The sequence below is a fragment of the Lithobates pipiens genome, unplaced genomic scaffold, assembly GCF_037356315.1.
Source record: "Lithobates pipiens isolate NorthernLeopardFrog02 unplaced genomic scaffold, aLitPip1_a1.2 Scaffold_16, whole genome shotgun sequence".
Taxonomy (NCBI): Eukaryota; Metazoa; Chordata; class Amphibia; order Anura; family Ranidae; genus Lithobates; species Lithobates pipiens.
The window spans coordinates 138,152,931-138,169,652 of NW_027507748.1; the positions used below are offsets into that span (position 1 = coordinate 138,152,931).

The 16,722-nt window shown below is 41.4% G+C and overlaps 1 protein-coding gene across 1 annotated transcript in view; it reads left to right on the plus strand.

The window, feature by feature from the left end:
* NOS2 (nitric oxide synthase 2) overlaps positions 1-16,722 on the plus strand; it is a 106,927-nt gene that overhangs the window by 35,151 nt on the left and 55,054 nt on the right. Inside the window, exons 6-9 of the mRNA XM_077480514.1 lie at positions 554-716; positions 1,771-1,862; positions 7,313-7,454; positions 16,252-16,391. Coding sequence (XP_077336640.1) covers positions 554-716; positions 1,771-1,862; positions 7,313-7,454; positions 16,252-16,391 — 537 coding nt within the window. The remainder of the gene's footprint in view (positions 1-553; positions 717-1,770; positions 1,863-7,312; positions 7,455-16,251; positions 16,392-16,722) is intronic.

The following is a 16,722-nucleotide window of genomic DNA, read 5'->3' on the forward strand; positions in this document are numbered from 1 at the left end:
TTAGAATTAGTATTAATTGCTTTGATTGGCTGTTCTTTTCCATTGAAGGACAGTGTTGAGGTTTAAATACTGCTTAGAACCCATACTTCTACAGTGGGGGAATATATCCTGGAACATAGAGCAGACACCATTCTAAGGCAGGGGTCTCAAACTAGCAGCCCTTCAGCTGTTCCGAAACTACAAGTTCCATGAGGCATTGCAAGATCTGACAGTTGCAAGCATCACTCCCACAGCCAAAGGCATGATGGGACTTGTAGTTTTGCAACAGCTGGAGGACCGCCAGTTTAATGAGGCTCCTTACCCAGATGTTCCAAAGGACACTAGTTTAGGCCAACATTTTACACTCATGAACTGAAACACTTTGGGAGGTAGTGACCTGCTATTACCTGCTTATACTGAATTGTTCTGCTGTCCATTGAACATTTACTACCGAACCATATTTGTGGACTCGCCAGTAGGAAACTCTAAAATTGTAAATTATTTCAGTTTAGTGGGCAATTAAAAAAATAATGGCTACAATACAGCAACCCGATGTGTAATTTTCTTTTTTCAGGCCACAGATAGAAAATTACCTTAACAGGCTAGAAACCATTAGCAAAGATATTGAACTAACTGGAACTTACCAATTAACTATGGATGAGCTGGCCTTTGCTGCTAAACAGGCATGGAGAAATGCTCCTAGGTGCATAGGACGGATTCAGTGGAACAATTTACAGGTAACAGATGTTCAGTAACTTATAACTAATATTCTTATAAGTTCATGTTGCTTCAGTGTTTGCCAGTCTAAATTATTAAAATGACAGTGTACAATGACAATGTTGTATTTTACCAATCTGCTTATTTGCATTTTTTATTTTGAAGTGTCACTGGGAGATAGGTGACTACTGCAATGGTGAAATGCAGACACAGAGCTACCCACAGTTATCTGAAGCAACCTCCAAAATTCTATTGCTATTCTTGATTCTCAGGCTGTTCCAATGGCTCGCTCGCCCCTTCCTATCTCCTGTACTTTCCAGTTGATAAGGAGCCTCCCCTATTTGAGCCAATAAGAATATTGGTGACTGTTTCTTTAAAGAGACCCTGTCACCAGACCATTCTTTTTAAAAACAATCTTCTTATAAAATTATATGTACATTTAATGTATTTCAGGCATGTTATTTACTGTACCTGTAAAAGGCTTCCATTGTTTAGACAACCAAAAGCCCCGCGGCTGCTATTGGGAGCCACTCTCTTTGATGTGATCAGTAGCTCCAGGAGATTGAGTTGTCACTCAAGTGGCACTCTATAGTATTCCCCTTCACTCCTACCTTGGCTTCTACGTTATAGTTTATTTCATAATTTGATTTGACCACGAGACAATTTATATACTGTACATGGTGTAGTGCACAGCGATCTTGAATAACTGCAAAAATGCATGTATGCAATATATGCTGCTTTTTGGTACCATTAACAATGAATGTCACCTCAAGTGCGAAACGCATTTTTCATGCTACGCCAGTGTAAACGCAGCGTGACAGTTTAAAGGGAGCATTCTATTACTAGAATTACATATATATCTAAATCATAGGTAGAGAGGTTGATTGAGTGAATTAATCAACTACCACTGATAAAGTTCACACTTAAGGATATATATTGGCAGCTATCTTACATTTGTGCCTTTTAATTGCTTTTTACTGTAACAATACTGCAAGTATCAATATAGGTTGAACTTAATTAACTTTTTTCAACCTTACTTATTTAATTACCATATTCCATTTTTTTTCCTTCAAGGTATTTGATGCCCGAACTTGCAAAACGGCTAAAGAAATGTTTGAACTCATTTGCCGTCACATAAAGTATGCCACCAATGGTGGAAATATAAGGTAAATTCACTTTCCTGGAGGGGCCAGACCCGAGTCTCTATTTAATAAGACAAAGAGTAATGTGCTAGGTTATGGAGCTGCTGTGTTCATTATGCTTTTGCTGTACTACTTCAACAATGATCTGCTCAACACTACCCAAGACTCACCAACAAGCCTTGCAGGTTTGCGATGAGCTTTATTAAATGTGATCAATGCCCTGAAAGGAAGGCAATTGCTTAAAACAATCACAGCAGGAACACAATCCAAAACAGGGACAGTAAACACAAAATCAGCATATGTATATGAGAAATAATAGGTGTATGCAGAGAGGCTTTAAATGTACACAACTACAATATGGACAATAAAAAATGACTGCAAGGCCTAACTAATGGTTACCAACGTCTCTAGCTACCATGCTGTCCAGTCATAATAAACTCAGTCCCACCAGCATTGGGGGCCCCCCCAATCTTTAGGGTGGGGTCCACTCTAAGGCCGCGTACACACGGGCGGACTGTTCGCCCAACTTTGTCCGCTGAACAGTGTTTGGGCGGACAGTCCGCTCGTGTGTGGGCTTTCAGCGGACAGTTTCAGCGGACAGTTGGACGGACAAGGTTTTTCGGAATTTCCGAAAAACTGTCCGCTGAAACCTTGTTTCAGCGAACAGCCCGCTCGTGTGTAGGCTTGTTCGTCAAACAAAGTTGCGCGCATGCTCAGAAAGGATTTTCACGCCGAAAGCTATAATGCAGTGTATAGGACGTCGTATTTTTCGTCCCGTCGTACGTGCTGTTCACGTCATCGCGCACGGTTTCAGCAAACTGTTCGTTCGTCGTGTGTGGGCATGTCCGTCCATGCTAATTTTGAGCGGACTGTTTGCTGAAACTGTTGGACGGACAAAGTTGGGCGAACAGTCCGCGCGTGTGTACGCGGCCTAACTGTGTGTGTTGTAATCCCTAGATTGCTTCTGAAAGAAATCATTCAGATTAATGCAAAAGGGGCAGCACTAGCCTACTAAACAGGCAAACAACAGACAGAAAAGGAAAGCCAGTGGCTAAGAGGCCTCTCATCACTGTAGTTGGGCTTTGGGTCCACAATAGTGTCTCTGCCAGTCCCATGGAGGCCAGTGAAAGGCCTTGAGAGTCCTGCAGCTACTCCAGGTGGTCTTTGAATCGAAGGTCAACAACAGCCACTGACTCTCACTGGATTATCCGCACCCTTTCACTGTATGAGCTAAGGAAAAAAGTCTATAGGTTACAGAGAGATTGAAAGTTTACAGAATAAAGTGAAATTTACATGCAGAATTGAGAAAGGACAAATTTTTTATCAGTTGGCTCAGTATGTTTCAAAGCGAGATGGCTGTATCTGAAAGGGAGCTACTTGTGGTATGCTATCTAGTTAGCTAACCCACAGTGCTTTGAGAATTCTCTATCACATATTACATATATAGACTGCTTGTTAAAATACCGTATATACTCGAGTATAAGCCGAGATTTTCAGCCTCTTTTTTGAGGCTGAAAGTGCCCCCCTCGGCTTATACTCGAGTCATCGCTGTCTGCCCGCTCGATCAGCGTGTCGAGCAGACAGACAGCGGCCATTCTGATTCAAAAGCCGCGCCTCCGGCTCCCCCTTCGCCTGTGATAGGCGGAACACTGAATTTCCCAGCAGCCTGTGTTCCGCCTATCACGGACTTCGTATCATCCTCGTACTACGGACGAGGATGATACGACGTCTGTGATAGGCGGAACACAGGCTGCTGGGAAATTCAGTGTTCCGCCTATCACAGGCGAAGGCGGCGGCGCAGCTTTTGAATTTTACAATGGCCGCCGACGAACGAAGAGGGCACGGGACGGAGGCAAGGCACAGGACGGCACGGCACGGGACGGGACGGGACGGGACCGGAGGCAAGGCATGGCGGCGAGGCACGGCGGCGAGGCACGGAGGCAAGGAGGCTCGGCACGGGACGGAGGCTCGGGACAAAGGCTCAGGACACAGGTAGGCTGGACACACACACACACACACACACACACACACACACACACACACACACACACACAGGGATGGATGGATGGATGGAGACACACACACACAGGGATGGATGGACGGACACACAGGGATGGACGGACACACAGGGATGGACGGACACACAGGGATGGACGGACACACACACAGGGATGGACAGGCATGTCTCACCCTCGGCTTATACACGAGTCAATAAGTTTGCCAGTTTTTTTGGGGGTAAATTGGGGGCCTCGGCTTATATTCGGGTCGGCCTATACTCGAGTATATACGGTAGATACTTTTACATGGCTACTTACTTATTTCACATCTATATGGTATCTGAAGATTGAGCCGTCACTCAACTGGGAGTATGAACCGGTCACTAAGTATATCTCTATGGCAGTGCATTACTTAGCTGGGCTAGGCCTATCATTTCAAGTGGGACTAAGTTACATATACTTTATTCACAGACAATTTAATTTCCTTTAAATGCAGAATGAAGCTAGTCCATTCCTTTAAGTTTTTTTCATATTTTATTGTAGCTGTACTTTTTGCCAACCAAATGTAAATTTACTGACAGTTTGTAAAAAAACAGGCACTTTTCTCCTGTAGATAGGAGAAAAGTGCCCATAAAAAAAACCTTTGTCTGTGATTCTGAACGGCTCCTTTAAATTTCAGGAGCCAGCCTCAGATTGGGCAGCGGTTGTGGCTTATATTCACATGCCCTGTCACTTGAGTTAAGGCCAATCTCAGCAGTTCACTATTCACCTTGCTCCGGAACTGTGCATGCGCAATTCAGATTTGTCAGCAAGGATTTTTTTAAAGTGTTTTTTTTTTGGCCAGCCACACGTTAGTCGCAGCGAGCTGCCAGTGGCCAGAAAGATGTGTGTGTAAGGGGGCACACTGGAGGAGGATATAAGGGGATCTAAGGGGGTACTCACAAGGATGCACTCTGAAGGCACTAAGGGAGCGCTCTGAAGGATGTAAGGGTGCACTCTGGAGGTACCGAGGGGGCATCTGGAGGATAGAAGGGGGCATTTTAGTGGATATAAGGGGACCCTCTGGAGATACTTCCTCCGGAGTACCTCCAGAGTGCCCCTTACATCCTACAGAGTGCCCCCTCAGTACCTCCACAGTGTCCCCTTAGTACCTTCAAAGTGCCCCCTTACATCCCCTAGAGTGTCTCCTTACATTTTCCAGAGTGCCTTCTTATATTTTTTTTAATACTACTAAGAGGGCACTCCAGAGGATGTGAGGTGGCACTCTGGAGGATATAAGAGGGCAATCTGGAGGTACTCGGGAATATGTAAGGAGGCACTCTGGAGGCATTAAGAAAGCACCCTGAAGGATGTAAGAGGGCTCTTATTTAGGTGGCATTCTGGGGACATGGATGTAAGGAGGACTTTGATATAAGGGAGGACTTTGATGTGAATGTAGCACTCATCCTGACTGCTGCACTCTGTGTTGTTTTGTTTGTTACTTACTGACTCCTGCATTCTATATACCAGTGTTTCTCAGCTCCAGTCCTCAAGGTGCCCCAACAGGTCATGTTTTCGGGCTCTCCATTATTTTGCACAGGTGATTTTAACAGTTTCATTGCCTTAGTAATTACCACACCCGTTTCATCTGAGGGAAATCCTGAACAAATGACCTGTTGGGGCACCTTGAGGATTAGAGTTGAGAAACATTGGCATATATTGTGCTGTACATAGACCTGACCAAACATATTCATTAAAAAATGGTATAGTGAAAGAAATAAACAAACGTGCCCCTTTCCCTTCTCACACCACCACTGCACACAAACAATCCTAAAAACAGTATGTGTAAAATAATCCAAGCAGCTAATTAAAAAATATATAATAAATGTGTGATTTCAAGTGAATAAAATAGTAGCACTAATATTCACAATTATGTGAACAAATCTAAATAATCACCCCGTGAAAAAAGTGATCAATAATGTCCATAACATTCGGAACAAATCCAAACTCAAGTCAGTGAATGATTAATTCAAAAATCCAAGTAATTGTACTTCAAAGTGAATAGATAATCTTGAAGTGACATTGTTGAACCCCAATGATTAAGTCGCACTGGGAAACGTCTACATGGAAATGTCTACAGGAGCCTGGTACTGCACCTGTAATCCACTGATCCATTGATCACAGGTTCAATACTTTGCAGGCTCCTGTGGGAATAAATAAATAAATAAATGCACTTTTTTTTTTTCCTGCAAAATATGTGCATTTATTTATTTCTTTTTTTCCTTGACCACTTCAGCTCCCCTCAGGACCAGGCCATTTTTTTGCAATATGGAACTGCATTACTTTAACTGACAATTGCGCAACCAAAATAAAATGTATGTCCTTTTTTTCCCCACAAATAGAGATTTCTTTTGGTGGTATTTGATCACCTCTGCGGTTCTTATTTTTTGCGCCATAAACAAAAAAAGACCAACAATTTAAAAAAAATAAAAAAAACTGTATTTTTTACTTTCTGCCATAATACATATCCAATAAAAAATGTAAAAACATAAAATTTCTTCATGAATTTGGGCCAAATTGTATTCTGCTACATATTTTTGGTAAAAAAAATTCTAATAAGTGTATAATGATTGGTTTGCGCAAAAGGTTTAGCGTCTGCAAACTATGGGCTATATTTATGAATTTTTTATTTATTTTTTACTGGTAATGGCGGCAATCAGTGACTTATAGTGGGACTGCGATATTGCGATGGACAAATCGAACACCTAACTGACACTTTTGACACTTTTTTGGGAACAGGTGACAGTAACAGTGATCAGTGCTAAAAGTATGCACCATCACTGTACTGACACTGGCAGAAAAGGGGTTTGGCATCTAGGGCAATCAAGGGGTTAAATGTGTGGCCAACATGTGTTACTGTGTGTGCAGTGTGCTGTTTTTACAAAGCAATGTGCTGTTTTTTTACAAAGCAATGTGCTGTCTTTTACAACTAATCAGCGGCCGGCAGCTTCTGATTGGTTGGTGCTGCAGCCAATCACAGCACAGCCAGGGAGGAGGGGGAGGCGGAGGCACTCTCTACCCTGGCCCATGGATCACGTACTAGGTGATCCGTGGGCCGTATCACCGTATGCCTTATTTAAATAAAGAATAAAAGAAAAAAAAAAAAAAAAAACTTTACAATCACTTTTAGGACTCCTAATTTTGCAAACCACTAATAATGCTTGATGGCATAATATTATTCATTGTATTGTATGCTTCTAAATTATAATAACATCTTAGTAGGCTTGATTGAAAAGCTTTGTTTGTATTTGTGATGCCTATGCAACCTGTACACACACCATGTGCATGCAAAACTCTTCATTACAGAAATATTGTAGATTTTTTATTTTTTTTGGTTTGATTGAACCCTAAGGACACCAAAACTATTTTTACTGTAATTTGGGTATATATTTTTTCTATGTATAGATCAATAGAAACTCGTGTTGTTCTTTTTTTTAGGTCGGCAATTACTATATTTCCTCAGAGGAGTGATGGGAAACATGACTTTAGAGTCTGGAACAGCCAGCTAATCCGTTATGCAGGGTTTGAAATGCCAGATGGGATAATCATTGGGGATCAAGCCAGTGTGGAGTTCACAGAGGTATGCGATTTATAAAGTGTCAACATTGCGTCAATGTAAAAACAATATGCTGTGATCATACACACAAACAATGTTTTTAAAATGCCACCTTTTAATATATCGTTATTAATTTAAATTTTGACACTAAACTCACAAGTTCAGTTGATTGTTTAAAAAAACACTGGATGCACAAAATATAACTGGCTATTAACATTTACAAGTAATAACACCAGAGACGGTGTATGCAACTGCTTTCAGGACTGGGAGAAATCTTATTACTTGGTAGAGCAGAGTGGGCTATGCTGTAGCCACCCTGGCGGTATGATTAAGTCAGATTTTCGTGACACAAAGCAGTACAATTGTTTCCCATAGAAATTTGGCGTTTTATATTGTAGGCCTGTAATTCTAAGAAATAACACTTAAATCTGTCCAAACAGACATCCCGGGTATGATAAAGTTTGAAACACAAAATCATAAATTATAATATAATAAATAACTATAAATAATTATAAAAACAAAATAATAATAATAAATTACTTTTCCCACGATTCACTATCGCCCAATCCTGCAATTGTTCTAATTTGCTATCGCTGTTTTCTAGCTGGTCTAAAACCACTTTTGACGTAAAGGGACACTTTTTGGTTCCTGTGGACAATCTCAAGTTTCCAGGCAGAAAGAACAGTATATATAACATAAAACTGCAGGGCACTGGAGTATTGAGGTGGCAAATGTCCCACCTCAATAGCTCCTTCTAAGGTTTTTAATAATTCTGGAATCAATATATCTCCCTAATATTTATATGTTTCGATTGGAAGTCCATCCAGTCCAGAGCATTTTTGGTTTGCCATACTAGCTACTGCCTGTTGAAGTTTTGTGAGTGTTATTGATGTTTCTAATTCATTTCTTTCCTTTTGTGTAATTACTGGTATTTCCAAGTTCCCCAAAAAATCCTCCATTATGCCCACCCCTCCTTTTTTTGAGTAGTATATAGACTTTTATAATATTCCATTTGCACTATTTTTTGGGGGTTTGATATTATCTCCCCTCCTGTGGACTGGATAGCGGGGATAGTAAATGGTGGGGAATTGGACTTTACCAATTGCGCCAACATCTTTCCTATGGTTTTGTCCTCTCTAAAAGAGGACTGTCGCTATAGGAGATGCTCAGTCTCCACCCTCTGCATAATTTCCAACTTATATTCTTGTTGTTTATCTAGCCCTGTTGTCTCCCTCCCCCGGTGTTGGATCTATTATATAATTATTCTCAGCCGCAACTACCTCCCTCTTAGTTTTTTTCCTCCCTGGCCATTGCGTCTTTATTATATTTAGCCACCTGCTGTATTAGAACACCCCTAAGGAAAGCTTTTAGAGTGTCCCATAATATCCCTGCCGATGCTGTACCTGCATTGATTTCTATGAATTCTCTCATTTTGGGAAGGGTCCCATCTGTTTTTTTCATTATTTCAAACCAATGTGGGTTTATTTTCCACTCCTTCTGAGTTTTTTCTCCCCCCCAGTTTCAATGTTATCCCTATTGGAGAATGGTCTGATATCCCTCTTGGCCAGTATATTATTTTTTCCATAATCTGTAAAACTCTATCATTTCCCAGGGCCATATCTATCCTGGAAAGCGTGGAATGCAAGGCTGAATAGCAAGAATATTGCTGAATGCCTGGATTCCACTCCCTCCAAAGATCCATTAATCCCACCTCCTCCAGAAAATGACTCAACCGTCCCTTCTCCATAGAGTCTGCTATATTCCGAGTGGGGAATCTGTCCAACTTAATGTCCAGGACCTCATTAAAGTCTCCCACTACTATAGTTGGTATACCTTGCTTATCCAGAAAGAATTCATTTAATCTAAGCATAACATCTATTTTAAATGGCGGAGGTATATAAACATTTGCCACTACAAACGCTCTATTATCAATTAAACAATGTAGAAAAACATAGCGGCCTAGCTCATCTATACTGGACTGCCTGCAGGAAAAATTCACCCCAGTTCTCACCATGACACTTACCCCCCTGCTATAGGAAGAGTAAACTGAATGATATTGACATTGATATTTTTTTTCTGAACTTGTTGGACTGTGTCCTTTTGTTAGGTGGGTGTCCTGCAGGCAGACCAGTTCCACTCCATACTTCTCCAACATAGAAAACACTACCGCTTTTTTAGCCACTGTACCCAACCCCCTTATATTCCATGAGCCTATCTTTATTGTTTTAATTTGCATCTAATATCAAAAAGCGTATACACACAGATTGGAAAGTGACTATTTAAGGCTGGGTTAGTGCTTAACCCCCCTGACGGTATTCCCGAGTCTGACTCGGGGTGTATTTTTTATACCAAAAGCGGTATCCCCGAGTCAGACTCGGGACTGCATCGCTGGATCCAGGAGGAGGTTTACTTACCTTCTCCCTCGGATCCAGCGTTGTATCCCCGCTGTACGAGCGAGCCGTGTCTCGCTCGATGCATTACATTGCCGATCTCCGTGCCCTGCGAGCGTTGCGACGCACGGGGACGGAGATCGGCGCCAAATTCAAAAAGTGAAACAAACAGTAAACATACAGTATAATGTAATCTTACAGATTACATTGCTGTATGTAAATATTTCACATCCCCGTTGTCCCTAGTGGTCTGCCCAGTGTCCTGCATGCAGTTTTATATAATAAAAACTGTTCTTTATGCCTGGAAACTGGAGATTGTCCATAGCAACCAAAACTGTCACTGTACATCAAAAATGATTTTAGACCAGCTAGAAAACAGCGATAATAAATTGGAATCACTCGCAGGATTGATTGATTGAGGGATAGCGATTTGTGGGGAGATCCGTCATCAAATACTGAAAAGTAATGACAGTGACAATTCTGCAACTGAGCAAATTTCAGTGTTTTTGATTTGATTACATTATTGAATAATTTTTATTATTGTTATATTATTATTTGGTACAATTATTTATAATTATTTATTATATTATAATTTATGATTTAATTTTTCAAACTTCATCATACCCGGGATGTCTGCTAGACTCTGGTTTGGACAGATTTAAGTGAGTTATTCCTAAGAATTGCAGGACTACAATATAAAACGCCAAATTTTCATGCAAAATAATGGTACCGCTTTTAGCACCTAAAATCCGAAATAATCGTACCGCCAGGGAGGTTAATTCCTCCTTGAGTTTCACACTGACACACTTCATTATAAATTGTGTTTCCCTTGAAGTTTTTCAATTTCATGTGATTTACAAATCCCTTTTTCCTATATTTCTTACTTTGTGTAATTTCTTGCTTCCACCCAGTGTTATTTTCAATAGCACCTTCATTTAATCCACTCTTCCCCAATATTAAATCTTGAACGTACTAGTATTCCCTCCCCCCTCTCCCCCCCCACCTTACTAGGTATCCCCCCAGGGGGCTTACAGTGACCTTTTCCCTCACAACTTGTTCCACATTCTTACTCCCATATTCTATCCCATCCATCACTTCCCAAACGCCCGCTGTGTGAAACCACCCCCCCTCCTCCCGTATTTCAAACAATATAACCTATACATCCTATACATTTTCTTTCCCCTCTCCCTCCCCTCATCCAGAGAGTCTAAAATGTCTCCTTATTTTCCTCCAACCACTTCTCAACCCCAGCTGGGGATTACAAAATCTGGGTTCCTCCCAGTGCAGTCACACATAGCCTTGTTGGATAAAGAAGGGCATAAGGCAACTTACATTTTTGTAAAGTACGCTTGGCCTGAATAAACTCCGCTCTACATCTCTGAAGATCCAGGGAGAAGTCTGAGTAAAAGGATATTTTAATGCCATTAAAGAGGATATTTCCCGCTTCTCTAGTTTTCCGTAGCAGTATCACTTTGTCCTTATAATTAAGGAACTACATCAATATAGTCCTGGGGTATCCTCCTGCTGGGGGGGGGGGGGGGGGCTAAAAGGCACCCTGTGCGCTCTTTCTAAACAAAACATTGTTGAAAACAACTCTTTCCCAAAAAGCTCAACCAACCCCTTTTCTAGGAACTCTATAGGGTTAGGACCCTCACTCTTTTCAGGCAGTCCCACCACCCGTACATTGTCCCTTCGGCTCCTATTTTCCATTTCCTCCAATTTGGATGCTTGTCTGAGTATCTGTCCCTTCATACTTTTCATCTCCTTTATTAATGGTGACACCTCATCTTCCAGCTGGCTGACCATTCCTTCCAGAGCTGTAGTTCTTTCTGCTGTATTTTGTAAGTCATGTCTAACCATGATTAAATCCTCTTTAACTCCCTTCATTTATTCACAAAGATCTTTAAGTGATTCATTACTCTCACTGCCATAAGTACATCTGCTAAGGCTGGCTCTTTCTCTGAGGGTATGCTAGGCCCAACTGTACTATCTGTTATTTCTGTATTTACATTTTGTTCAGGCAGTCCCAAGTTTTTGTTACTTTGTTTTTGTTGTCTGCGCCCGCTGGGTTGAGACTGGCTCTAGCCTTGACTTTTTCTGTCCGATGTACCCCCCTGATGCAATTTAAGCTGTGACTTCTTCTTTGAGGGTGACTATGAGGAAGTATGTGCATAGTGCTCTAGTTTTGCTGCAGCGGCTGCAGCCGTTTCCTGGGAGATTTTATCCTTAGAGGAGCGCAACTGCTGCATTCTGTGCTTATCCGCTAGCCAAAGGCTGTCTGGGCTTTAAAAAGTGTTATTTCAACTTCAACAAACTCCCAGGGTGCTCTTTATCCCCCACTCTAGGATACACCCAATGCACAGGCACATAGAGACAGAAATTAAAATCTTATTGATATCTGCACAATTTCCAGCCAGCACCTCTGAAACGGTGTTCAGCAGTATGTCCTTGTCTAAATACAGCTTTACTGAGGATGTTAAATTAGCAATTAACCGTACTTTAACCTTTAACACAACATAATTTGTTGTAATAATACAATAATATATTGATTGAAATTCAGCTGACTGGCCAAATTTTGATTCGTCAATTGCCAGCTTAAGTTTTTTATCGTCTGATGTAGGTGCTATTAAATTGACCATAATAATTTACCATGTCACCTTATTCACTAAACAGTTCTTATGCTGAAGACATACGAGTGCTAGTTGGATTCTTGTTGGTTGTTAGAAGTTATAAGATATTACAAGTTATTAAAGTTATAGGGTATAAATATATTAAGTTACACCTAAAGGTTAGCACTTAAATCTAATCTCCAGAGAGATATTTAAAAATACCTATATGTGCAGTATTTGTTTGTGCAGTTATGTGCAGTATCTGTTTAAAAAGATCATTGCGTTCATCAGTATGCTGTTCTTTAGCTGTCCATTCACAGGAAGGTGACATGACCAGACTGTGTTGCTATAGGCAGCAGAGAAAAGTCAGATCATAGTCCTGGCTGCACTGTGCGGCAGGACTGTCTAAATCTCAGAAATGGATAGACAGAAATACAAATCATATGGCAGGCAAAACAGCTTTTATATATGTATTTAAATTGTGTCTATGTCTATTTACATGAAATTAAGCTTTAAAGGCTAAGTTCACCTTTTAAAAAATAATAAATGCATATATTTTTGCAGTTAAAAAATTGTGCATTTATTTATTTTTTTCAGCGGCCTGCAGAGCATTGAACCCGTGATCAGTGCATTGCATGTGCAATGTCAGGCTCCTGCACACTCTCCCTACAGCTTTCTTGTCTGTTCCTTTGTACAGGCTTTCTATTAGAAAGCTGGTGGAAGTGGGCATGAACTATGAGGGGGCTCATTAGCGCCCTCACAGTTCAATGAGACATTCCACCTGCCTTGGTGGAAAATGGAACTTGTAGTTTTCTCATTCACAGATTGCTGTGAATGAATGACATAGCTGTGTGGCACAGTGCTGCATAGCCATGCTGTTTTTAAAATGTGACAGTGGGTACAGGGAGAGAATCCTCTGCCCACTGTCACGGGGATAGAGGGCCATAGTAACAGGTTAGTAAAAAGTGAACTTATCCTTTAAAATTAAAAACATCCTGTTTGATAAGGTTGAGGTTATGGATCCAATCATTCATAAATACTGTGCATATGTCAGTTTTCTTTATCGTACATCATAGGACACAGAGCCATAGTTATTAAATTAATGGGTATATAGGCACCTTCAGTTGATGGACACTGGTATACCCAATACATAAAGTTCACTCCCTATATTACCCCTCCTCCTTACAGGAGAACCTCAGTTTTTTTGACTGTGTCTAAGGTGTTGGCCACGAGTGAAGATGTGCTCTGAAGAGCTCCAAGCTGGAGGGATCCCTGCTGGATTTAAACAGCCTCCATAGACCGGATCCATCCAAAGTGCTACTAAGGCGGTTGGTACGCGGGCCTCTCATAAGAAGAACAAGGTTTTGTCTGTAACGCCTCTCTTTGTAGGGCTGGACCCCAGGACCCAGGACTTTTTTGGTCATGCTATATTACCTAAAGTTTTCCTGAGGGGTGCTATACAGGTCCAAGGGAGTGGAACCCCTATAATAGGGACCCGATCCTTGAAGGTTTGCTAACGCAGCCCGCCATGATTGGTGAAGTTTGGATCTGTCTGTTACAGCAGTATCTTGCAGCGAGGAAAAGGTAAGGGAAGAAGCCTAGGAACTGTAAAAAGTCCACCTATGCTTTTTTCTTACATAAATAAAAATGTCATCATGCCTAAAGTCTCCATTAGATGGAGTAAATGCATACTTTAGTACGTTGCTTCTCAGTCAGCTCAGAAATTCCAGCTAAACAGCACGTGTGTGGTCTCAGCAAGCCAGGGGGGATCCTCATCTAGAACATTTCCCCACTCAGGGAGGGAGGTACAACTGTAGCATGTATTCCCCCTCCCCCACCCCTCGGGGCATTCTGCTTTTCATATATGAGTTCATTCTTTTATTCCCCACAGAAAGTTTTTTCAAAATTATATGGACTTTTTTTTAGGCCATGATCTGTTTATATGTCACATTTGCATTTGTCACCTTGTACATGTAGTCTTCTTTTGTGAGCAATTAGATCGGTGGTCAACACAATGTGGGAGTTAGCGCTCACTCCATCTATCTATAAGGAGAACTTCTGGTGTCTATCGACATCAGGGATGCATATCTGCATGTCCTTATATTTCCCACTCACCAAAGGTTTCTGCAGTTCGAAGTAGAACAGCAGCACTTTCAGTTTGTAGCCTTGCCCTTCAGGCTAGCCATGGCACCCCGGGAAGTTGCTGCCTCAACTTTTTTGCAGGATCAAGCTGGAAAGAAAGCCGGTAATTCTGGTAGCACCAGCATGGCCCAGAAGGTCATGGTATGCACATATCGTAAAGATGGCAGTGGAAGATCCATGGTCCCTTCCACTACGTCCAGACCTACTCTCACAGGTGTCAATATTCCATCCTACCTTACAAACGCTAAATGTAATGGTTTGGCTATTGAAACCCACATTCTGGAGAAACATGGGATATCTTGGTCAGTTATCTCTACGTTGATTAATGCAAGGAAGCCAGCTTCCAGAACTATATATTATAGAGTCTGGAGGGCATATGTTTCCTGGTGGGAATCCAAGGGTTGGCACCCTCCGAGGTATATCATAGGTAGAATTCTTGCCTTTCTACAATTAGGGGTAGAGATGAAGTTGGCCTTGAGTACTATTAAGGGCCAAGTCTCAGCTTTATAGGTCTTATTTCAAAGACCACTTGCTACACATTCTTTAGTCTGGGGTTTTATGCAAGGGTTGATGCGGATTAATCCGTCAGTTAAATCACCTTTGAACCCTTGGGACTTGAACCTAGCTTTGTCGGTGTTACAAAAACAGCCATTTGAACCACAGCTTATTCCCTTAGTCCTTCTGACATGGAAGCTTTTCTTGGTTGCTATATCCTCAGCAAGGAGGGTTTCAGAATTGGCTGCTCTTTCTTGTAAAGAGTCATACTTAATTATTCATGAGGACAGAGTGGTGTTACGCCCTCGTCCAGACTTTTTGCCAAAAGTGGTCCCAGGTTTTCACCTGAACCAAGATATTGTCCTGCCATCGTTTTTTCCAAAACCATGTTGCAGGGAAGAAAAGTCACTACATTGTCTTGATGTTGTGAGAGCAATCAAAGTCTATTTAAAGACAACTGTTTGGATTCGGAAGACTGATGTCTTATTTATTCTGCCACAGGGTCCAAAGAAAGGACAGGCAGCGTCAAAATCCATGAATAGCTAAGTGGATTCGGCAAGCTATAATTCAGACTTATGATTTAAGGAATAAGATTCCCCCTTTTCAAGTCAAAGCTCACTCTACCAGGTCAGTTAGTGTTTCTTGGGCAGTGCCTCACCGGGCCTCCATGGCTCAGATCTGTAAGGCTGCAACTTGGTCTTCAGTACATACATTCACCAAATTTTATCAGGTGGATGTAAGGAGGCATGAGGATATCGCCTTCGGGCACATTGTGCAGCAGGCAGCAGTATAAGTCCTCAAGTCTGGGGGTATCCTGCGGGTTGTCTCTCCCCTCAAATAGCATTGCTATGGGAAGTCCCATTAAGTTAATAACTATGGCTCTGTACCTCATGATTTATGATAAAGAAAATAGGATTTTTATAACAGATTACCTGTAAAATCCTTTTCTTGGAGTACATCATGGGACACAGAGGTCCCGCCTCTCTTTTTGGGGTTTAGATATATTGCTTTTCTACAAAAACTGAGGCAGTCCTGGAAGGAGGAAGGGTTATATAGGGAGTGAACTTCCTGTATTGGGTATACCAGTGTCCATCACTTACATTCGAGACGAACATCAGGCTCATCCATAATGGACAATATCATGCTGTTGAATTTCTTTAATACAACGTAAACATTTATTTACAGCTATGTATACAACTTGGGTGGAAACCAAAATATGAACGCTTTGAGATTCTTCCCTTGGTGCTGCAGGCAAACGGTGAAGACCCAGAATTATTTGAAATTCCAAAAGATCTTATACATGAAGTTATAATGGAGCACCCTAGGTAAGCTATTTGGTGGTATCTTCAGCTGGAAATAAATTGCCTCTTGCGACTTTCATTTCTGACATACAGTATTATTCTGTAATTCTATAACCTAACATGGATATTTTTTGTTGTCTGCTAAGGCACTGATAATGTATTCTGTGGGATACCAGAGAGAGTGCCTGCCTAAAAATGGTCAGCGAGCTGTTGGCTAGGCTAACACTTCAAAATAAAAGTGCTTAGTGCCTGAATCCCCCATGTAGGGGCGGCTTGGTTAAAATGGACCCAAGCTCAGAAAGTGAAGATTTGCTATGTTGGAGAGAACTGTTACTTGTATCAAAGTTGTACCCTG